General features: G+C 37.5%; 1 protein-coding gene across 6 annotated transcripts in view; it reads right to left on the bottom strand.

The window, feature by feature from the left end:
• Window positions 1-536: 536 nt before the first annotated feature.
• The window catches only part of LOC105829260 (LIM/homeobox protein Lhx3), a 49,840-nt gene continuing 24,737 nt past the window's right edge, over window positions 537-25,639 (bottom strand). For 2 of the 6 annotated variants that reach the window (XM_028193783.2, XM_036292996.1), the window contains 6 exons: window positions 6,007-6,181; window positions 5,417-5,628; window positions 4,850-5,042; window positions 2,712-2,878; window positions 1,491-1,706; window positions 537-1,133 (listed from right to left, as the gene is read on the bottom strand). In XM_028193783.2, coding sequence (XP_028049584.2) covers window positions 910-1,133; window positions 1,491-1,706; window positions 2,712-2,878; window positions 4,850-5,042; window positions 5,417-5,628; window positions 6,007-6,181 — 1,187 coding nt within the window. In that variant the 3' untranslated portion in view covers window positions 537-909. The other 4 variants (XM_036292998.1, XM_036292997.1, XM_036292999.1 and 1 more) reach the window with 4 other exon arrangements.

The raw sequence follows: 25,639 nt of genomic DNA, 5'->3' as shown, positions 1-25,639 counted from the left end.
TGGACCGTGTGTAGGACGTTCGCGAGCATCGCCACAATCCGTCGTCGCTGAAGACACCGCGTTGCTTTCATCGAGAATAATCTTCACGAGATTTATCTCGCTATTTATTATTATCTATCCGGAGAAATTTTTATGAACAGTTTCATTAATTTTAACGTCAACCTTTTGATCCTAACGCCAACTGAAAACAATTACATTAAAGATCTAAGAGCGAAGAAAGCGATCTCTATTATCAATTCAAATGTTGATAAATCATTAAAAGAATTATAATTAGAAATTGTTATAAATTTCACAAACTACATTACTCCAAGATAAATTAAAAATATAATAAATATTGTAAATATGAACACAAAATTATAATGATACAATGATTAATTAATTATAACAAAATGCCTGGAAAAATGAAGAAAAATAAGGATGTATTTTAGAAAAATAATAACAATCCTTATTAATTAGAAAAATTTTGATACATAAATATATACATGTTTTCTTTACATATATAAATAAATATATAATGTTCATAGAGAGAAATTTTAAAAAATAATATAAATTATGCAATATAATTATTTTATACAAAACAGTTATATGGAAATACCCTCCAAAAATAAATTAAAAGATTATCACACATTCTTAATAAAAAAAATAAAGATTCGTTTTCGCTTTTAGATTTTCCTTATCAAGTCAAAAAAATCAGGCTCGAGCTTCGTCGAACGGATGTAACGCTTTACAAAATTTGTGAAATTTATTATCTCGTTCGAAGAAACGTCGAATAAGACTCCTTCAGCCTCTGCCCCCCCCCCCCCCCCGAGGATAACGACGGTGAAATCGGCATTGACGATCTCAGATGAACGTCCCGCTCCGCCAGGGTGTTATTCCATACGGTATTTGGCGACGCGCGGTTTTGGCGGGTTATGTGGCGTAATGGGAATGGGAATGAGAATGATGGTGAGCATGCGGGGGCGGTGGTTCTCCGAGCCAGGAGTCCGGCGACGGCGGAAAGTCGGGGTAACCGCCGCCACCGCCGCCGCCACCACCACCGCCGCCGCCGCCGCCACCGCCGCCACCGCCGCCGCCTCCGCTCGACTCGTTACTCAGATCCGACGCTGGTCCTGGCACCATGCCGCCCGGTCCCCCTGGAATCATACGGTTTGCGTCAGTCGTAAACTTGCGACTTTCGTACTAGAATAGTTTAACGTCCCGAGTTTCGTCCTGTCTCAATTCGGGTGTATTATTGACTAGCGAGCAAAATCCGTCCAAAAGCTGAGCTGAGGGTCGAGAAAATTGGACGATTTGCAAGTGTCCAGAGTGTCGACAGAGTTAAAAAAAAAAGTCAAAATCTCCCGACACGATTGAAAAGAGCTAGAGTTAACGAAGTTAAAGAAATGAAAGTTATGAGAATTGAAAAAAATTAAAAAGATTGAGAAACATTAAAAGACAGATTGGGAGACTCGAAGATCTTTCAAGGGTATGTCGCTTGGCGGTTGGCCTACCGAGTGTGGTGTACACCGAGAGCCCGGCGTCCGGCGGATACGGGAACTGGGGTGGTAAGGACGGCGATCTGGACGTTGAGAGATACGGCGGTGTCGTCGCGCCCAGGTACCCGCGGGGCGGTCCACCCCCGGCTCCGTTGCCACCGCCGCCTGGACTCGCGCCCTCACCGTCCAGGCCCATGTTCACTACTGTTCCGTAACTGTCGTTACTCAAGTCTGCAAGCAGATCGTATTCCTATCGTTAGATTTCAGGTTGACAATTAGAGTTTTAGGGAAAAGGAGTATTCATCAAACTAATATTCTCATTCACTACAAAATCCATCAATAAAATAAGCTTAATTTGATACGAAATTAAATATAGGATATTAGAATCAGACGACTAAATGGGTGCTTTTAGTTCACGTGTCGGACGCTCTCTGTTCGTAACGAGCGATCGTTCCAGAGTTTGGAAGTCGAAAGTCGAGCCAGCGACTGGCAGCATCCATTGTGTCTGAACCTCCAAGTACCCAGATGCCTGCTATCCGAGGGGAGGACGATCTCCTCAAATATTCAGGAGATCGCGGAGGCTAACTGCCGGCTCACCGTGTCCGAGATTTCAGGAAGATTGCGGGCCATCCTTGAATTTATGCTCGCTATTACCTGTACTTACTCGGGAACGAGTGCCGCATAATACATCGCTCGTCTAGATTGTTTCGGAGAAGCGGCTGACGCGATTATTACAAAGTTAAAAACTTTGATACATAATTAAGGGAATTGTGAGGAAGATAACCCACGCACGACAGCTGTGCACGTACATTATATTTTTATGTTGCGACTTCTTTAAAGGTAAATATTTGTTATTATTATTACTTTTTTCACTTGGTATTTAATTTATATTCAATTTTAATAATTAAATATCATATTAACAGAGTTTATTCTAAAAGTTCACATTTGATTCACCAAGAACTAAAATCTGTTTCTGAGTCAACAAGTTCGATTCTTTTTTTTTTTACTATGTTTATTTCCGTGCTAAATATTCGATTAAGACGTCAATTTGTTTAGAAGCTCAAAAGTTGAAGGAATCAATATATATTGCAGACTATATAGTATTTGTTATTTATAGTGTAGATAAATTGCGACGCAAGAATTACGCAGTGTCTATCTTTTAGAGATGTTCTTGTCAACTTTTCATTGACATCATTTTTGTTTGTATCAAAATGATAATACAATAACGCAACTCACCGTGATGACCAAAGGTGGAGTCCAAGTCTACCTTCAGCTCGTCTTTGTCAAGAAGCTTATCGTGTCTAGGCGAGTGACCGCCTGCGCCGGCGCCTTTCATACTGCGAAAATATTGAGACCACCTCGTTCTACCAGCATCTTTCTTCAGCCTCTTTTCTTTCGCTCTCCTACAGAGACCACAATAATTAGTAACAATCACCAATAGTCGCTTTAAAAAAATTTATTTTCAGAAACTTTTGAGGATAAAATATTGATCTAATTATATATAAATAACATGATTATTTAGTAAAGTCACAAAAAAAGATTTATGAATGTTTACAATTCAGCGGAAGGTAGATCTATATAAAACTTTAACAATGAAGTTAACGTCATTTTAAGATTGGTTTCTTAATAACTTATTATTTCTCTCTTTGTAGATAGTATTTTAAAATTATTGAAAAATTATTGTACTTAGATATCATACGTTCGCGCAGAGAAAAATCAATTCTCATGTTAAGAAAAGCAATTACTCAATTCCTTTTTTCTTTCAATAAGTAACGCTTATCTTTAATAAAGAATATTTTTTTTGTGATAATAGTCTTAAAATATGTATTTATCACAAATTTTAGAGAAATTCACTATCATGTACTCAAGAAAAGAATTTCTCTTGTAGAGCAAAAAATTTATTAAAATATATAATAGCAAAATTCCCAGTTTATCTCTTTATCGCGTTTAGTGGATGCTGATACGTACTGAACGCCGATAAAGACTAGAAAAAGAATGAGTTCTAGGATAAACATTTTACTTGTTGTGCTAGGTATTCGATTATTTATGATAAATACTCATATCTCTGACATCTGGTACAAATTTCTACTTTTCATTTATCATTTCGCTGAATAGTGAAAGAAGGTGTATCTTATCTCGACGACAGTTTACGTCAAATATCGGCTCGAGTTTTCTAAATAAATAAAAAATTACTACGCGTGTGCAATTTTATGAATTTGCGTGTTGTGTTACACAGTATATTTATCTGCAGTCATTGATAGGCTTTATTTACTTATCCTTGACGTTATTTTCGCGGGCGCGCATTCTAACACCGTTCACGTACCTGATAAGCGACGGAGGTCAGCGACTAGGACTCTCCTTTCATAGATAAAACAATTTTTCGCGACAGTTCGTTATTTTGCCTACAATATCACATAGTACCACTTGAGTGATAAGAGGGAAAAATGTGCATCCACGGTTACAAAGTACAGCTCTAGCGGATATCATGATCTTAGATAAAGGTAAGTTAGCGGAACGTTAATTTTATCTTTAATAATCTTCAGTTTATTTCGAACTTACAAATTCCAAAACTATTAAAAGTAACATTTTTACCTTCTAAATCTCATAGAGTGAAAAATTACTCGAAAGTTATACAAGTTCAATTTTTATTCTTTTAAAATGATGTTTCATTGTACGTGATTTAAAGAGTACGTGAAACAATACATGAGGCATAATTTTTGAGTAAAAACCCTTATAAAAATGTAATACCGGACAGTATTAAATTGGCCAGTAATTATTACTTATCTTGAGTATTAAAAGTATTAACAGCAGTATTTTTAATACTAAAAATAAGTATTAATTACTGGCCAATTGAATACTGCCCAGTATTGCATTTTTATAAGAGAAATTAATGTAAAAATAAATTTTTATAAGGGAAATTAATTTCTACTATCGTTAATTGAATTACGTGATGTGTTTTGTGTCGCGAAAGAGACATATATATTCGGACTGATGTCTCTTCACATTTCCGAATCTCTCGATTGCCTCCATGAATGGCTTCAGAAACCATATCAGAGACCACATCAGACATTAATGCAGAATCCTAACGATAAGCCAGATGAGTCTCTCTTAATTTGATGATTTCGTCAGGACCCAAAATTAATTTTTCTTATCCAATTTCTCTATCTAATTCGTGCGATAGCTGTTTATATAACTTGTGACTTTAAGCGATGCATTTAATCGGACTCTACTTCTCCCGAATTTTATTCTTATCTGTGTTATATCGAATACAATGCGCACATACACATAGTCCGACGAATTGTAATATGAGGCTTCTCTTACGGGAAAAGGATCGAGCTTGGAATCTGGGAAACCTTGTAACCAACTTTCTTTACCTATTCTGAAACCAGACTTGAACGACGCGCATGTCGAGCCCTGTGTCCTGAGACAGCTGTTCTCGCACGTGCCTTGCTGGTTTCGGACTGGTGTTGTAGGCCAGCTTGAGGGTTTCGAGCTGCTTCGCCGTGATCGTCGTCCGCGGCCTTTTATTAGGTTGATCACCGTCTATACTTCCTCCGTCTGCCATTTCTGAAAATCGCATAAATTAATCGCGTATTGTAATATTCTGCAAAGCTTTATTTAATTAATCAAGCAATGAAAGGAATTTATCGGTAACATTTATATTAAAAATATTTAATACATATACGCTATTTAATGTCAATATTTTATTTTTATCTTTTCTATTATTTTAAGAAAAATTGTAAAGGTATCTATCATTATAAAATATATCAGATTGCCTACAATATAATTTGTTAAAAGTAAGAACTATTTATTTAATTTAAAAACATTGTTGTGGAAATTTATATCTTGAATAAAGAATAAAAATTCGCAATGAGAAATTCTTTCTTATGAACAGTGGTATCTGTTCGTAATTTTTAAAAATTATAAAGATTACTTCTTACCTTTTGCTTTCGCCTGTTCGTAATCGGGCTTGCAGACAAGTTTTCTATCTTCCATAAGATAAAATTCATCGCCGGTGTCCAGTTGCCGAGAGCAAAGGGCACACGAAAAACACGTGAGATGATAGACAAACTCCTGTGCTCTTCGTACCACCTGCGAAGGTGCCAACCCCTGGCCGCAGCCCGCGCATTTTGTCCCGAAACGCCTGCCACACCAACAACATACAATATTTTCACATTACATTCACACATTAATGACAAAACTATATAGCTGACATTATTGTGATTCTTTAGCAATTGATGCAAATATGCGCAATTAAGCAATATGATTTATGCTTATTACATGTACTTATTATTATAGTTATTTATTTTAATATTCTTTATGTTATTCTTATTATAATATAAAAATGTAATTAAAGATAATTCTGTAGTGAATGTGTTGTACGTAAACATATTAAATATATTTATTATTAAATATAATTAATATAATTAATATATATATTTATATTAATATATTATAAATCTATTATCTCTTAAAAAATATTTGCACGTGCATATATGCAAATAACGTGACAGCAATTATTGGTGCTTACTTGAAGAAGTCATCTTTGCAGAACACATGGCCATTTCTCGCAAAACATTTCTCGGTCAATCTAGCACCGCAGTCCCGACACGTGAGACATCTTGCATGCCAACACCTCTCCAGGACCCTTAGAACGTATTTATCCAAAATAATTTCCTGACATCCACCGCATTTTGGTATCGTGGCTGCAACATACCGATTGATACAATGGATATAATAATCGATACAAAGAAAGTTTAATATTAATATAATATCTTTTTGCATATATTTTTTATTCAGTTTATTACAAATTAAATATATATTATAAAATGTAGATTAAAAATTCAGTTTTAGTTGTGGCATAAAAAAATCTTTACGTGAACATTTTCATAATGTAAACACTTTAAAAAATAATATAATTCAATCAATTTTTACAATTTTAATATCTCTAAATAAAAAGTCATAATTTCTGAATCGCTTTATGCAGTATAAAGTATTTTAACTAATTTATGAGGTTCTCTTTTAATTACGTTTAATAAAATATATTTAAATTGAAATATGAATTTTAAACAAAAACCTAAGAGACATAATATTTATCGTTACTGTTTATAGACACAATTTTCATAAACTTTGAATTTTCGAATTTTCTAAGCATATTGAAAATTAACTGTGTGAGTGTCACACAACGCGGTCTTTTTATTCACATTTTATACCGAAAAATGCTATATCGAGTCGCGATGTGCAATTGACGGCGCTCTTGGATTTTATTATAAAATTTTCATTATAATATAAAACAAGCTTAATAGCACGATCAGATTTTTATGATGACCCCTGGCACAAACGATTAAATATGGAAATGAAGTTTACCAGCCGAAGTAATTAATTTTTACAATAGGGAAGGATGCTGCGTACGATTTATATCCAATAAAATGACAATAATCGAAGAGATCTGGTTTTGCTTCAGCTTCATCGAGAAAATTAAAGTTGAAGAAGCTCGAACTTCGGAAAACGTCACATTTTCTCAACTATAGCCTCACGGCGCCACCCTCTCTGTCCGTCATTCGTCGACACTTACAGTGAAGTATCGTCGGGATATGCAGAGGCAGGTGATCGAGGTCGAAGGCGGGCTGATCTAGCGGATACATGTCGCTTTGCGAACCGACGCTGTCCGTCGCGCTGCTGTGCTGTTCCTGACGAACGCCGTGCGATTCCGGACTACTCTGCGGCGTTAGGACGTCGTGCCGCTGCGAACGGTACATCCCTTCTAGAGGGAGAGCCTCGCATCCCAACAACTCCAGTCTCATCTTAGTCATAACTGCCGTCGCTTACACGTGCGATTACACGGTGTCGCCGCTATTATCTACGCTTCCCGGAGCGATTTCAGCGAATGCAACGCTCCGTACTGCGAAGCATATCGACTCCTTTTTTTTTCTTCGCGCGCGATTCTCTTTATCAAGACAACCAATGTCCGCGATATCTTCCTTGATGATTACCTGTAAGGCACGGTAGTAGGGAAGAGTAGCGATATCTTTGGAAAATCCAGATTTCACGTCTCAGAAATGTATCTCGTAGAAAAGAAAAAAAAAATCTAAAAACTTCGGGTTTTAAATGAAAATTTTCCCGGGGACAGATTTATTATTCATTCTTGACGCAGCTGGCACATTTCATTAAAACTTTCTCGTTGACTTTCCATCCGGCAGTTTTCAGAAAACTATTATTATAAGCTCTTCAAAATTGCAATTGGCAGCACTTAATCCATCTTGCACACGGCCGCACGGCATATTTTCTTAATCAAACACTTGGAGTTCATGCGGCAACGTAAGTAAACCCGCTCGAACTTTCAACGTGCATTATCTGTATCTTATTGAAAATCTTCAATTCCAGATTGTAATTATGGATAACGTTTGACGTATACTATAAAGGCTCGCTGTTAAAGTTCCGATAATCCGGACAAACAAGTCTGACTATTCGCCAGGTTTATCTTATCGCACCAACACACTTCTACGTGTGTATCTCGGCGTGAGAAATACGTTGAAACACCCGTCCCGACGAGCACGGTACGAGGGTACGCGCACGACTGGTTCACCAGCAATGATGTTGCTTGTGCGCACGTGACACTCGTGGGTGTGGCGGCCGATTGGTGGGGCGAGTGCCTGGATTATTGGGTGCGGTCGGCACCCACGCCACCGTCTGGTAGGTGCTGATTGGAGGGATGCTCGACCGCCCCCCAATATGGCGCACGCCACCAACGCCGTATGACTTGAAGCACCCGCGTTGCCGTGGTGCTGTTCGATGCCACCAACGTGACGCGAAAGATGAGAGGATGAGAGGGATCTGGAGGAGCGCGAGGCGAGCAGACGATCGTCGTCTGATGTTCGCTGATGATGGACAATATTAATCTTTTCGGACGGAAAAGATGCCTGCAGTAAGACGCGGAATGTAATCCGATTCTCCGCGTTTACGTCTTTCATTCGCGTACAGTTAAAAGTTAGCTCTCGAAGAAGAGACGTTGAATATCGATATCAAGCAGATTGACGTAGATTGATATGTGGACGTATATTTTTTCATTAATATGTCCCATACTCGCTAGGGTGCTCGAAGAGATCGTTATTTTATGAGTATCGTCAATCAGTCAATATTGATGTCAGTGTTAGATAGTAGAGAAATGTGATATTTAAATTTTACAATGCCGTTTATTTTTCAAATAATTGTACAGTTTTAAATAAAATAAAGGATATCTAATCTCGCGCGTCGTTTATAAAAAATAAAGTATAAACAGATACTCAATACTTGTCACATGGCATTATTTATAAAAAATAGATAGATAAAGGATCATGTGAAGCATAATTATTACAATATACATTGCAGTAAAAGATAAAAGGGAAGAGGGATAAGATAAAGCTTATTATTACAAATCCTCGAAAATATATTGTCTACTCTTAAGTAACTCCCTGCTATCCGTCGCGGCTTATTAATGCGTCGTGGCGGTCGCCATCCATCGGAATCGTCGCGCCAAAGAATTCGAGAGTCATCCCTTGGGAGCCCCTTTGAGCTGGGGATTCTCCTCGATTCGGTAAGCAACGCGGAGCGCACACGCCGTACAAGGAAGGATAGCGAAGTCTGTCGGTGCGAGCGAGGAGCCCGGGGAGTGAGGGGAGAAAATGAGGAGGAGAGAAAAGGAGGCAGAGAGAAAAAAGGCGAGAGGACAAAAGGAACCGAGCGAAATTAAGAACGGTCACGGGGATGAGGAGCGCCATTTTATAATCTTGCCCGGGATCACTCGCGTATATTTCTTCTGCTCTCTCTCTCTCTCTCTCTCTCTCTCTCTCTCTCTCTCTCTCTCTCTCTCTCCCTTGCCCGCCTATCATTTCTTCCCTTTTACCCTCTGCCACCCCCAAAACTCTCCCGCGTACATCCGACCGTATACGGATCGATTGCACGCGTATACATAAACGCGTATAGATTGTAAAAGCCGCACAGCTGTGATTACGAGACGGCTCCTTGATCTCGGTTTACTCTCGACCGGTTATGCTTTACGCTTAATTCATGCATGCGATGCAACAGAGGCGTCTCAAAAAGAGCAAAATATTTATATTTAAAAATAAAACTTTTGTTGTAACACATTATACAATAAGAATTTTGATGGAAGGTAGTATCGAAAAGGCAACGAGAAAAGAAGTCCATTCGTGGTTACAAATTGTTAGCATCATTAACGCACGTCCGCCAAATCTGTCAAGTCCAATCGTTGGGCGTAACTTCGCTAAGTCAATTTATTTTCAAACCAAAAACTTCCCTAGTCGTTCAAATGTTTTAACAAGTATTTTTTGTCTTTATGTATTTTATTTCTATATATTACTGTTTTTTATCTTTAATTGTCCCTATGCAGTGGTCCGTTGGTCAATCGGTTTTTTGGACACGACGTGACCACTTGAGCGTCAAATGTTCCCGTTAACATGTGTGCAACGTTAGTCAAGAAAAAAGGAAGTCAATTTCGTTTATTTAAGGATATTCTGGCTTTACAATACCACACAGTTGTAAATGATCAAAATTTAAAAATAACCTTCGCAGATTTCATATCATGGTACATAGAAAAATTTAAATAGTAAAACAAGGAGTAAATGATTTATTCGCTAAAGCACCGCGTTAATTTTCGTTGCAGTAAGGATTGCAAAAAAGAAAGATTAATCTTGATATGTTTGTAAATAAAAGAGATGTATTATTTCGCATGAAATGTTGGCAGTAATTCATTTCATTCAATTTAGCGTATTTTGTAACGGAAATTGTCTCGTAATTAAATTATTCTTCTATTAATATACTATTAAACTATGTAACTATATTATTAACATGTAAAATTATTATTACTATTAATATATTAAAATTATTATATTCAATATGTGTAAAACATAAAATACTTCGACTGAAGGATTACATTCTGTATTCAGCAGAGTGATTAAATTGCAAAATCTGTTCAGTTAATTACAACAATATATGCACATCACTAATCACTTTATCTATTATATTATTTGCACGTTTTAACCCACGATTTAGATCAATATTTCTCAGCCATGTTCTCAGCTACAATTTAATCGATCGCCTGCACGGCTTTCGCTGTGAAACAGGCGCATGTTCGCCTAGGCGCATATTTCATGCGTGCAAATACATTGAACCGGCAACTTCGCATAAAGGCCTGATCGATCGAAGTGCGGCATTTCCCTAATGCATATCGCGACGATCGTTAAATTTTCCACCTGACCACGGGGTAACAGATGGCACGGCGTTTTCTATGCGTACGATTGATGCTCATAAAATCTGTCATGCATACGCGTCGTTGGTGTTACGTCGCCAAAAGGGTGTACCGCCAAAAATAAACCACGCGGCAAATAAACGTCAAAAATTGTCTGATTTCTATATTCAGCATCGTGCCACGCAAATGCACCATTGAACATAAATACCCCATGATACAAAGTTTATATAAAATATTTCGATCAAAAGATGAAATTTATATCTGTCACATTAGAAATTTTAAATTAGATTTCTGGATTTTTAAAAGTCTCAAATTCGTATTGCAGACGTGACATAAAAAAGATACAATAAAGTGCACAAATATTATTTACAAGTATAAATAAAATACAAAAAAGGACATTCTCTTTTATTTATTAAAAATTCCAAGTAGAGACAAAATTTGAATTTTGCAATAGTAATCTTTTTTGAAATTTATATTTTTTGTACATTTCCATTTTTTATATTAATGTATAAAATGTAATTAAATCATCAGCTATATGTATTGAAATATAGGATAAAGTTTGTATTAAAATTTAAAATTTGTGTAAAAAAAGTTTCGAATTCAAAGTGGACATTTATGAAAATTATAAAAATTTCTTGCTGCATATTTAATTAAGAAGACAACTTTGAGAACTCCTAAAAATTTATTTTATCGTTAACAATACGATATCATCGATTCTTCGGCAGTTGCCTTCGACACGGCATCGATTTTTCCTTACGAATCGAACACGAGGTCTTAGATCTCGACCGCAATGACGATCCTCTCTCGAAATCGTCGATGGTACGGGGGTGTCACATCTTTGCGATTGCGCGACCTCGTGACTTCCGTGGGCGTCCTTCCACCCGAGCTTCGATCACGCGAACCCACCCTTTGTCGGTTCCGTCGCGTATACGTCGACACGCCTCCAGGAATCGTCCGTCACCGTAAAAAGCGTCGCCGCGGGGGATTGTAGGGCAAAGGCTCGTAGGGTGGAAGGGTGTAGAATGCGTGGAACCCCTCGTTTCGCGCATTTACAGTTGTGCACGATTTTATGGATACAAAGCTTATGTTTTCAGGAGAAAACTTGTCCCAAATATATAAACGTATTTGTGAGAGGAACAAATTTATAATTATAACACAACAAATAACATGATGTTTAATATCTTTCTCGCGTACGATGTTCGAAATGTTCTAACATTTATTTCGCGATATAATACGTCTACAGTATATTAAAGTTAAATATATCAAACATTATCGTTTCTCTCTCTTTCTCTCTCTCTCATTTGAATGAAGGGTAGCTTCACATCTTATTCAATTGGTTTCAATGTTCACCAGGAAATACCAGCTGAAATCAATTGTTGCGGTTCTAGACTCACAATTAGTGAACGGAGAGACGACTGCTATGAAATATAAAGGTCCATATACGCAGTACATTTTTTAATTTAACTTGCTTCAGAGAGAGACAGAGAGCGAGAGAGAAAGAGAGAAAAGGGGGGGGGGCAGCCGGAGGAGAGACGGGTGGAAATGGGAAGACCCGCGCGGAGGTAGTCCAACTCGGGGGATACGACTGCATATAATCGAATTTACACCGGGGAGATCTCTTTCTCTATGGGCGTTTCCATTACGTTGGCGGGCAATAAATTACGCTACCCTTGCCACGTAAATAGATTTGAATTTATGCCGCCTGTTTTGCTCCATTTATGCATATGCTTTTTATTCCTCTTCCATTCGCGAAACGTACCGGCGATTTTTTTGGCAAAAATCATTTAGGTTAAATCGAATCATTGCACAGTAAATATACCTTACAACGATTGATCAAGACACTGTTATATATTAAATTAATATATGATATAATGTACCAATATCTTTATATCGCGGGTGTAAAAGAGAGTTGCATAGTCACTTAAGTTATTTTTTTAATAATATTTTCCACTTGGGGTATTAATTTGTACACAAATAAACGTTGAAAGCTATAGCTTGACGTTTTAAGTAACTACAATATCTTTTACCAGTGACAAACTACTTTATTATAATTTTTTGGCAATATGTTGCCAAACGTACGATTTAGCAAACTGCCTTTGAAAATGTAAAATTCATAAATTAAACAAAATATAAGGAATTATTTATAACTAATAATTTTATATCAGTTTCAATTGTATTGTTACGACTTAAAAATCTCAGGTTTAACAGGCGAAGTACAATATTTGCATTCAATCAGCAATGTCGAAGGGGCTTCAATTATTTCACCTCGAGTTTGCAAACAAACGCAGGCAGTCCAGCTTTAAACGTCAGAGAAAGTTCGACTTCCTCGGATCGAGCGTAGTCAATGCACGCTATCACCATATAGACCAGATGTGCCATTGTGTCAGCGTCCACCGTGATGTCGGTATTGAGGAAACGCGAGGTCTTGTCGAAGGTGGAGGAACATAACCAGGACGCGCGTATCCACACTAACGCGCCGGCGACGGGCGGCGAGCAAGGAGGAGCAATGTGGAATGAAAGGGACGCTCGCGTGGGTGCGCCAACATGGTAGGACAAACCGTCGGCACCCCCCCCTCCCCCTGCATCATCCCCCGCTTCCTCTTGTCTCGAGCTCCGGCTCGGGGTTCATAAACCCCGCAAAAGACCCTTCGCAAAGCCCGACGACAGCCCGTACCATTGTCGCTGGCTTGAACGATCTCTCTCTCTCTCTCTCTCTCTCGCGTTCCAACGATTAAATGGACTTAAGCGACATACGGGCACGCATTTGCCCGTTACATCAAATCCGATGCACTTGCGCGCGGAGACCTTTCCACCTCATCTCACTTGGATTTGCCCGGCAGGTAAAACGCGACCGGACTGAACACACGTGGGCGGACAAAGGGCTGTGAAGTTCAGTCAAAGGATGAAATCGCGCGTTTTGATTTCATGCAACTATTATACTGCCGTATATAAATCATTAGAAGTCAAATCTTTTATTTTCTTCCTTTCAACTATTGTAGAACCAAAACGTCCTTAAGCATTCAAAAATAATATTTTAATAATCGAACAATTATCTCGACATCATGTTTAAACTTTTTTTTTTTCGCGTAACCAGTTAATATTTATTTATCACTCTATTGACGTTAACCACGTGCTGCCACGTATTGACTCACATTGATGCTAATGGCAATTTCAAGCAATTCCGCGACGTCGTCAAACTTTAACGGTCCAGATCTGTACTTCGCTAAAGTTTCGGCGGTCGTGGTTTAAAGAAAATCCGCTCATGAATACAAGAACCCGGTGCCATCCGGGCGCGCGCATCGAGCGGGGGAGATCCCGGCCGGCAATAAAACGAATCCGACGTGCCTAACCAACGATATTAATAAATCCAATATCTTCCGACCGATAAAACGGCAACCGAGCCGTTCGCGCATTCGTCACCGTGCCCCCGGCCTCATAAACAGTTGGCTCGTTCGTCGTTGCGCGCACGGATTCGCCGGGAATTGTGCAAACACGTATAAAATACGCACAATGTGTCCGCGGAACCGCGTAATACACGTTGCGCCTCACGGACCTTCGATAAAAAGGCACCAGACACCGAATCGCCCTTTTGTGAATGAGCGGCGCACGTCATTCGCGTTTTCAAGAAGATTGCTATTAGATGAATTATTATAAGTTGTCAATGTCATTCAGATCTTGTGTATCTCACTACAACTCATTTATATAATATGTCTAGTCCAATGTTTTAGCTTAAAGATATGTAAGAGAAATTCGTTGTATATTGATTCAGTTTATATTAGGCAAGATAATTTTGTTTCGAAATACCTAGAAATGCAGCTTTGACAAATTTGAAACTGTTTCTGAGATTATCCAAATAATTACGTAGGACGCTCAAGCATAGTGATAAATGTTATCAAAAGTTTTGACATTCCCAGCAACCAGTTTAAGCGTCTTAATTATGTTGAGAGGGGGGTCCAGTAAATTATTTTCTCAATCACTGTTTGCACATACTCCAACTTTGATTCGCTAAAATTTCCTTGTTGATTAAAATTAGAGGGGGCTTATGAGTCGCGTTCATTTGACAGACCTGCCAAATCACGACGCCATCGGCTATCATCATCAGCCGTGTTATCAAAGTAACGGGTTTTAACGCTCGTAAAGGTATTATACGAACGGAGCAAGTGTCATAGCAGGACAGACGGGGGGATCCCCTCGCGTGCGAGGATGGTGCCCCGCACGCATTACTTATGCGCACCGCCCATTGCGTGTCGTGAGATATACATACGTGCGCGCGCGTGCTTCGATTCACGCATATGGGGACATTAGCTACCCCATTAAACATTTTATCCGTCGCTCGTCTGCCAGGGAAAAAAAGGAGGACGATCGTACCTGGACGATTCGCCGGCGAATCCATCACTTTCATCGATACGCAGTGGGGACCGAGTGACGTTCGCAAAACATGCGAATTATATCGATACGTCAAATTTAAGGGGGAATTTTATATAGCTTTTCGGCAGTTTTAGTTTGTTTGGGAATTTTTTAGCATAAAAACTTTAGATCTTTAAGGAGCTTCTTAGAATGTTAAATTTAATTTTAAAATTTGGTATCTTAAATAGTTAGTAGTTGCGCAACAAAATTGTCGTTTTGTGGTTTGTTTCTTATGTGTGTTAAATGTGTGACTATTAAAAATATTCTTTATTGTATTTTTTACTTGGTACTGATTTGTACGCAAATAAATGTTCCAAATTGATACGATTTAGACAATCGGTCCCTTAAATTGAAGCTTGTTAATCTAAAATGTGTCGCCTTTGTACCTAATTTATGAAATTACACAATTAAAAATGTAAATAATTAATGACTAACACTTGTTTTATTAATAATTTATTATAAAAAGATTAAATATTTAATAATTAATAAAGTAACAATATGATGAAAAGATAAGAACGTTGTAATAATCCTGACTTGAACTAATTTTTGCAATATTATTTTTTTATTTATAATTATATACATATTAAAGTTAATTATTTTTTATAATTATTAATTATTAATTTTAATATTATTATTTATCACGACCGGTACGCATTCAACAACTCTCTCCTCTACGAGTTTACATTATCAAATAAGTTTTATTTGTTAAAAAGAAGAAAAATAAGAAATATCTTAAACGTCCAAAGAAATAATGGACAATTTTTAGCGCGTTTTGCATTGCATTTTACGCGGGTATTTCTGTCTAATCCAAGTAGATTTTATCTGCGAACGATGACGGCTCGTTTCGATCGTAGTACACATTTTTACTGGCGTTCGGTTAACCTACTTCCGCGAGTCGTAACACTCGCGATTACGTAATAACGTGCGTAGTAGAAACGTGCCACACATTCATACGTGCGCACGCACGTCCGTAACGTTGCCCGGGTATATGTACTGCGGGTTAGAACATTTAGCGAGTACATTAAGGAAATTGCGTGGACTCTTTGCACCGCGCCCTGCCACAGACCGCCTCTCACACTCGCTCGTATTAAGCACATACGGAGGAAGCGTCAGCGAGGTGGAGGTGGCCTTTTCCGAAGCAGTGTCTCTCAAAAACTTGGAAGGTCTAAAGAGTCTAAAGTAAAATGAAGAGACCGTGTAAAAGGATCAGAGCCCTTACCTTTTCAGTCTTTTTTTCCATTAAAAGGTGCACGTGGCTCTGAAGTAGATTAATGGACCTTTCTTTGGCTTTCTCTCTGGCTTCGTCAAAGTGCCTTTTTAAAAAAAAAAATATCTCGCTATCAGTAATTGAGAGTATAGAGAGTCTAAATTACAAAACGATGTAAACAATAAATTAAAGAAATAGATAATTTGTAATTTCGCTCTCTAAGCCTTGCCTTTACTTTCACTATTTGGAACCGACCTCCCCGGTCTATCTATACCTTGATTATCGTTGGTGCCACTTGAGAGACTCTGCCGTCGGTTGCAAGGAAACATGCTCGCACCCTTCAGCGCATCAGTGTAAGTAAGGTGGCGCGGATGGAAAAAGAGGAGCACACGCTCTCACGGATGCTGTGCGGATACATCTGAGCGCACGCGTGAGGGCGAAATAAAGGAAGATAACGGGCAGGAGGGGCCTAGAGAGAAGACAGAGGGCCAATGGGGCGTAGAAGAGAGCTGTGGATCCGAGGGTGGAAATGGTCTGCACTACCAGACCCCGGGTGAGACAAGTAGGGTCAAGTGAACTAAAGCGAAACTACCGGGACGGGGGTGTTAAGGGGACAATATACCGCTCTCGCGCTGGAGGGTGAGTCGAAGATGGGTTTAATCTATTACCGGGCGACTCGAGCCAAGTGGCTTCTTGTTACACGCTCGTTTAGACGAGACGGACTCTCTAAACCGATCCGATAGAAAACCGGCGGTCCCGACGGCGGAGGAACGTAGACAATTTGACGTCCCGAAGGCTGTTAAATCGAACGAGAAATGAACGTTTTCGTAAAGTTCTTACAAAAAACAAAAGGCGTATGGATTACAGCCTCGTAAAAGATAACCTGATCCGACGAATTAATGTTAAACTTCTTCTTTTCTCTCTACCCAGCGCTTATTTACGCTTAATTAATTTTTTTCATCTATAACTCGCGGATAGAAAAGAGTTTCCGAATATGTACCATTTAAGCTATTTTTTATTATATTTTTTATTTGGTATTAATTTATATGCAAAGAAACGTTAAAAATTGTAGGTTAATGTTGTAGGCTTTTTTTTTTTTAGGTACTTATAACAACACTGTGTGATCTTTCACCAACGCAATCGAAGTAAAATTGGCTTGCTTTAATTTTTGTAATTGATCTATTTTTATTTAAATACGTCAATTATTAGTTTTGCTATTATCATTTATCAACCGTATATTTGTAATAAAATGTGTAGGAAGGAGGATGAAATTGATAGATTTTACAAAAACTTCAATTAATTTTTATATAATAATTGCAAATATTTATATAGAATAAATGTATGTTATAATAAAGCTTCTTTTACGAAAATTTATATAGTCTAAAGTTGTATGGTTTCATTATTATTTGATATATAAATTAATCAAAAATTAATATAAATGGTACTTGTTCTTTTAACTTTGTTAGCACTCACAAAACATGAGGTGTAGCCTATTAGATTCCATATTTTTTATTAACTTCATATTTTTGTGACTAAATATTGCTTATACCAAGTATTACTGAATAAAAACGTAAAATATACGAAGAAGTACGACTTAAAAGAGCAATTCAACAAACTCTGCCCTAGTTCTAGAACAACTCAATATTATTGCTATTGATTTCCGGAAATGTTTAAGCTATGTCTTCATTTTATTCCGCACTGTAAAAGTCTACACGCAAGATCTTTAGGTAGAATAATAAAGGAAAAAGTTATTAATGCACTTTGCAGTCATTCAATAGTGACGTTTGTTTTCGTATTCATTCATGGTACGTTGATTTATTCGAAGCCGGAAAGGCAGATGTCTTTAATATTCACTGTTATTTCGCCTTTCTCTCTTTCCGCGATTGACGAATCATTCTCACTGGGATTCGTAAGCGGAGCGCGACGTTACTGTTCTTACGCGTACACGTTATTTCCGGAAAAGGTCAACGAAACCGGAAATCAAAGGTCCGCAAGGTGCTCGACGTAGCAGGACGTTATTAATTTATTTTTCTCGGCTCGCCGATCGCAGCTGCTTTTACGACTTTACTTTTTCACGGGAATGATTGTGGTTACAATATTCTTCAGAATTAAAGTATTATTTAAATGATGTTTATTAGAATATATTATTTTAAAAAGCATTACAAAATTTTATTATATGTAATTTTGTAGCCTTATATTAAAAGAGAACTTAATTCCTTTTAACTATTTTATGTACTTTAATAGATATAGAAGAATCAAGCAAGAATAAAGCAAGTTTTGAATACGTAATTAATAATCTATACGCCACAAAGTTATACTGATTCCAATAACCAAATTTAAGTTAGTTTTCTTGAGTTTATTATCAGCTCTATTTGAAAGTAACATAAATGTCATCAGTCGAAACATTCCTCGCTTTTAGCAAAGGCACCGAATCTCTATAAAAATTATACCACAAAGAAACATTCAATCCTTAATAGCGAGACGCGGCTTAGATTTGGCGTAAGATTCGCCAGGATTTCGTCGCGGAACCGTCGCCCCGCGAGTTCGTCGCGCAGAGAGCGCGTGTAACGACGGATTCGTTTCGATTCTCACATTATATCACCGGCGCGCGTCCCCAGAGATAAGTAACAGGCCGAGGGAATTCGCCTGGGAGTTATGGGAACGGCACGACAAACACCAAACCCAAGAGTATCCGATGTACGAGCTAGCATATTGCGCCGGGGAGGCCCGTGGGGTTTTCCGTGCCAGGAGTCGAGGTCGAGCGAAAGGAAAAGAGAGGGACAAAAGCATCGCGTGGACATTAGGGTGGCGAGAGGTGGATCCGCTCGTGGGGGGGGGGGAAGGGGGGTTGCAAGTGACGTTACCGCAGCCCATTGTGCTCACAATCGTTGTCTACAGTCCCGCTTTGCACTTGACGCACGCTCCATGACTGGACCCAATGATCACACCCGTGGGCCCGTGTCGATGAGAGTCAACAACGAGCGCCAATTTCGACATCATTCTTTTTTTTTTTTAATGATCACACACATCGGTATTGGTATTTTATTAAGACCATTTCTAGAAAAGACGTAGATCACAGGTGGATACGATAGCTGAGCAAAAGAGTTAATGTTATTAGTTTGCGCTTCTGTTTGGACGGTTGCGTTCGTGTTTGCAACCTGTGATCTATGTTGTTCTGCGTTTCGTATAGAATTGCTTTTACACGTGCGCGTCGCGTGAAACCAACCTTGAACTTTAAAACTGATGTCCCCCCAGGGGGAAACAAAGCAAGACATGTCCGGCGGTAAATTCTGAATTCGTAATGGTCTGCGCTTTGTCTGATGTACTCTGTTTATCTAATTAAGCGAGCTACCCATATAAATCTACACGGAAAAGGATTTTATTGAAGTAAAAGTTTATCTATTAAGAGACTATTTAGGCTATCAAGCTAATTATGTATGACATATCAATTTGTAATTAATATTAGCATCAATAATTTGTGAATCTACTCAATTGAAAATAAAACCACTCTTTCCGTAAAAATTCCAAAGCAAACTATAATATGCTTGCTACGATAAAACTGGTTAATCCCTAGTGCTACGTGATATTATTTTACTTTTCTCATTTGAATACCGTAACATTAACGGCAACGTGAGGCAGAAGCTCGAGAGATTGGCGGAGTCTCGCGCTCTTGCTCCTCCATCGTATCAGATTATAGTTTCTGAAGACTGTACAGATTACAGGCGTGGACTACGGGGGATTGAAATCAGTGAATCGCTGTAATCATCGGCAACATCGTACGCCGCGCGCACGTTTCCGCACGGCGGAATAGCCGGCCCGGGAAGGCCCGGCCGCGCGCAGTTTCAGGGACTAGAGACTCCTGAAGCGGACCAACCCCCGAAATTCCCCCGGGAAATCAGCGAGGCATGAGACTTTGCTAGGTCCCGGTAGGTGAAAGCCGGCGCCGTGCACATCGACCCGGCGTGCACGTGTGCCCGAAGCACGCGTGTGCCAGCTTTTACGAGCGTTGACAGTGTGCTCTGTAGCGCACCACCCTCGTCGTTACTGCCGAACGGCCGGAGAGGTAAAACTTGCCCTTGCCCTCCAAATTTTCGCGTTCCAATCGAATTCAGCAAAGATTTGCGCCTTCGCAAAGAAAGCGTAACACACGAGGTGACGAACATTTCTCTCTCTTTTGCGGAGTTATTTCTCAAATGCGTAAACGCTCTTTTTTTATGTGAGAGAAAAATATAAATAAAGATTTTTGACATGTAAATGCAACTTCCGAAACACTAAGTCTAAATGATACGTGTGCATACAATCGATATTTGTCGTAAGAGCATTAAGAGTATATTGAAAAATCGAGTCTATAGGAGCCATCCTTGAAAATTTTGGAAAATTTTGAGACCAGTTGCAAGAGGATCGGACCACAAATGACGGAGTAGTTCGCGAACATACAAAAATACGGACCAGATTCTTTTCGATTTATTATGTTGTAGTTATTGTATATAATTAAAGTTTACAGTGTTTTTAAAGCAAGAAATAAAAATTTATTTTAACAAAAAAAAACTATTCAACTACATATTGTCACATTTTTATAAGTAACATCCTAATCTTAGATATTTTATAATTTTAGGTCCAGAATTAATTAACATATTGGTGAATGAAAATGGTAAGTATTTAATTTAATTAACTTAAGTTCTCAAAATATTAATTATTAATAATTATTGTAGAAAATATAACAATAAAGGACCATAATATTTTTTTTTCTATCAATTGAGTAACATGATCAAAACATCATATTTTTTAACTGCAAAATTAACTGATGATAATTTCCAGGATTTTAAAATCTTGTTAATTAATTTTTGCTATAAATGATAAGTGTCTATTAAAAAGTTAAATATTTTAACTTTCTGCAATTATCGCAATTGCCGCGCATCGAAGCAGTATACAATTATTGAAAGGTCGGTGTATCTATTTGTTGTTGAGATATGAATTGGACACCGCCGATCATGGGAATAGTACAGAGCGAAGTAAATACACGTTTGTAGGGATAAAAACGATCGTTCTGTTTGTATTATCCTTTGATTCATCCGGCGGTCACGTAGCGGTAGACACACTGTGTGCCGATAGAATTCAGGGATAACGATTATTATCGGTTTCTCGCACGCGTCGTTATTTGTTAAGATTAGTCGAAACAGGCTTATACGTGATTCGGATTTACCAATTTCGATAATTATATACAAATACTATACATTGAAACGTGATTCGGATTTTCCGATTTTGATAATTATATATAAACACATCGAAGCATGCTTCTATTTTCAGATACAAATGTAATACAAATATAATACAGATATAATTGATAAATATGTAATTTTTATTGAATATTAAAAAATTATTTTATAAACTGTACTTGTATGTATAAATATGATATAATTCTCTCTTTTTCCCTCGTTTTTTTTTAAATTTATAGATATATGGATATATATGCTTTATCTACATATTTCAAAACCTTTAAAAAAAGAAAATAATGCAGCATTTATATAAGACAAATTATAAAGTAGCTTTTATTATTACTGTATTTATTTCCAATCAGTTGAGTGCATTAATCGTTGACATTTTATTGGTATAAAGAAAATTGATCTAGGGTATGATAAAAAAATCAGAATGTTTCAATTTGTACAAAATTATATAAAATACTTAAAGCAAAGTTATATTGAATTTTAAAACCAATTTATCATGTAGTTATTAAGTAAATTAAACATTTTAGTTTTATTTACTTTGTACATATATGTGACATCTTATGACAAATATATCGAACGACTAGCATATATCATGTTTTTAAAATGCTTTAATATAGATAATAATTATATAAATACTTGCAATAGTTAATTAAATAAATAGTACAAGTAAAAAAAACTGATCAAAATATGCTTATAAATTGCAGATAATGTTAGATAAAAAAATATAACAGAAAATTTGTCACCGCTATTGAAAAAAAGATTAAAAAATTGTTTAGATATTAATTTAAAACAAAACAAGTTGTAAAATTCCATATGTAGTAAGTATGTTTTAAAACATGGTAATAAATATACGATAAGTAATGAAACATCACAGTTTAGCTACTTAATTGTAAAATCCGACATTTTAATAGCAAAACTAAAGATATGCAAAAGAGTATATAAACTAGTTCTTATTATTAACGATTACAAAAACATTTCATTAGTTTAACTGTATGCAATTAAAATCAATAATAACGATAGAATTCAAATACGTGCTAAATTAAAAAAAAATGAGATACTCTCAATAATATTATATAAGTCGCTTTTGTTAAAGTTATATTGACTATACCCCTTTAATTTCTAACTTTATATTGTAAACAACGGAAAATTAAAGGAACCGACCGAGATTCGATATTTTTCATTCTCAGTTTTTTTAATACTTAGAATGTTACAACTATTCCACTATTCCCATAATTTCGATCGTCTATAAATATATTTAATCAGCCTTATGGAAACCTTATCGCCCAACATTTAATTACTTAATTAAAAATCAAAATTGTAATTCCCTGCTGCGATTCGACTGAATAAACCGTACTTCCGTGCCGTCTCATCGAGGGCGTCGCACGGAAATCATTTGGACCTCCACCTGTTACCGTTGCGGTGCGTGCTGAAAACCTGTAGGGATGAGCTTCTGGAGTGTTATCGATCGCGCGGGATCAATGGATACAATTATCCGGTCACGTGTCGGGTTAACGGCGAACAAGTAGCCAAAGAGGACGAGAATAGAGCCAGTCGGAGAGCGCGTTTTCCCGCCGGTTCTTCAACGACCGCGACATTGATAAATGTTGCACGCGTGACGCACATTCTGTTGCTGGTCGCGTTTCGCAGGTTATTCGAAATAAAACCAAAAAAAAGTGCTCGTCGACCCTTCCTCTGAGAGGCAGTGCGAGCGTCCCTTGGAAATAAAACTGGTGCTCATTAATAAATGTAGCTCCGTTACTCCGCATTACCGCGAATCAGACAACGAATCAGGAAGGAGCTGTACAATTCTGCTAATAAAGAACACAGAGAATGTAAAAGCGTAAAAACGTTCCAGCTGGGAGAACCGGGAGAAGCTAAATGCTCTGAGTTTCTATACAAAAGCGAGCCTGAGAGAATATTTCAGAGATATTTAAGCCGCATGTTATTCCTTTAGCGTTCCGACGGTGCTTTTTGTTATCATTAAGAGTTCTAACATTTTTTAGGAACAACAATTCGCTCCCGTGTACGGTAATCAGAGTAGCGCTGATCCTGATTGTCCCGTTACAACGTTATGAATTGTAATAATTTACTAGAGCGACTAAAAGAAAGCTCTCCCCGCGGGATACACCGCTGCCTGATAAAATCCAGATCGTTCGCTTTCTGATCTCGAGGGATGTGGGCTCTCACGATCGACGACCTCGTGCCAATTCTCTATCAGCGTCGCGGGAAAGGACCGATTCGGACGGAGAGATTCGAATTTAATAATGAAACTTTGCTTCGGTGGGGTAGATCGTAATCGATGATACTCGCGGAATTCGCGAGTTAATTATGGTGTCAAACCTTCCCGCGCATAAAACGAAGGACGCGAAATTGGATAGATAAGGCCAACGATTGATTTATAATATTATATCGCTAAATTCAACACGTTGATATTTTTTCATTATAACGAAATTAAGAAGGTTAATTTAGCTAGGTGCATTGATCTTCGCGTTTTTAAATCTTTAAAATTTTACAAATTTTTATTAATTTATAATAATAATCGATTAGAATATTTAAAAAAATATTAAAGTTACACTGTTTTAATATTTGTAATTTGTAATATGGTGCGCGCAATGTCGTCTCATATCACATAATCTATAATAATCTATATGATACATTGGTTGATTTAAAAGATTAGAATATCTGGAAAATAATTTAAAACGAGCACAACGGAGATAACAGCTATGGGGAAAAAAACTCACGGCAACATCGTCGTACTTTTACAATTATGTATATCCGTATCTTCAACGGCAATGAAAACATTTCAATGCGCGCTTTTAAATATTATCCGCGTACACATCCCGCTCGAGATATACATATATATTTTTTTCGTACGCCCCGTTGTAATTGGGGGTTCGCGTGCGTTTACGCACGCGTAACGATTCCGCCGGTGTCTGTGCCTCGGCAGGTTGGGTAATCAAGCGTAATGCTTTCGGGCTTCGAGCGCACGCTCTATTTGCACCACGCATCATAGCTACGCTAATAACGTCCCATGAGGACCTAATGTCGAGTCCGTGCTCGAGCCATAATCCGAAGCGTGCGTGCGTGAGCACCGTCGCGTCACCCCGCGCAACACATCGCCGTGCCACAGATTTTCTTTAACCATGAACCTCAAGGAGAACGATCGGCATAAACTCGTGAGGCAGTCACGCAATTTAATTTTGAATTTGAGACAGTTTTTATCCCAGTGCAGGATTATTTTTTCTATGAGCTTTTGGGCTGGTTTCATATATGAGTTTTATTAATCAATGATATCTCTTAAAGATTAAAGATTAACGTGAGTCTTTTTCTAACAGAATTTAATTAGATACTATTTTATTTTGTGAGCTTTAATATTTTAAATTTGAATTCCTGCCAGCCTTAAAATTTTATCATAGTAGAGCGTATCTAATAAGATTAACGGAAAAAGATTACTCGCTGCATTTGCTCGCATTTTATAATATGCGCACATAAAAAGATGTTCTAGTTTTTATTGTTAATATAAGCGATTGTGCAATTTATTTTCCTTTTTCCAGCAAGTAATCGTTCTCTCTTATTTGAAAGAAGAAAATTAGAAATTGAGTAATTGTTTTTTTAGCACAAGAATATTTTTTTGAAGTGCAAATACGTACATTAAAATAATTTCGGAAATTAATCATTAACATGCAAACAATCTCATACAAAATCAGATTTTCCTTGTATAATTAATATATTTCTTTATTAATTAAAATTATAATGCAAGTTGAAAGTTTGTATCCAGACATTCGTTTTTCGTTAATCATGAAAGATTCGTGATAGTAATTAAACAGCAGCATTCACATAAATATCTGTTACATAAGAGGTAATAATATTTTTTTCGTTTTAGCTTAACATTTCGCTATGTGCAGAATATCGTCGCATATCGGGGTATACATGTGCTATAAATCATACATTATGATCAATTAAAATAATTATAGATAAGTAGCTTACGTGTAGCCGGTATCGGAACAATCTACACGTAAAACGTCGCTCTAACTTGTTGCATAAATAAGATAGAACATGCGAGGAACGTGTCGCATTACCC

The sequence above is a fragment of the Monomorium pharaonis genome, chromosome 10 (assembly GCF_013373865.1).
Source record: "Monomorium pharaonis isolate MP-MQ-018 chromosome 10, ASM1337386v2, whole genome shotgun sequence".
NCBI classification, from domain to species: Eukaryota; Metazoa; Arthropoda; class Insecta; order Hymenoptera; family Formicidae; genus Monomorium; species Monomorium pharaonis.
Note: the sequence above shows the minus strand (reverse complement) of the source record. Positions and strands in the feature narration are given on the sequence as shown.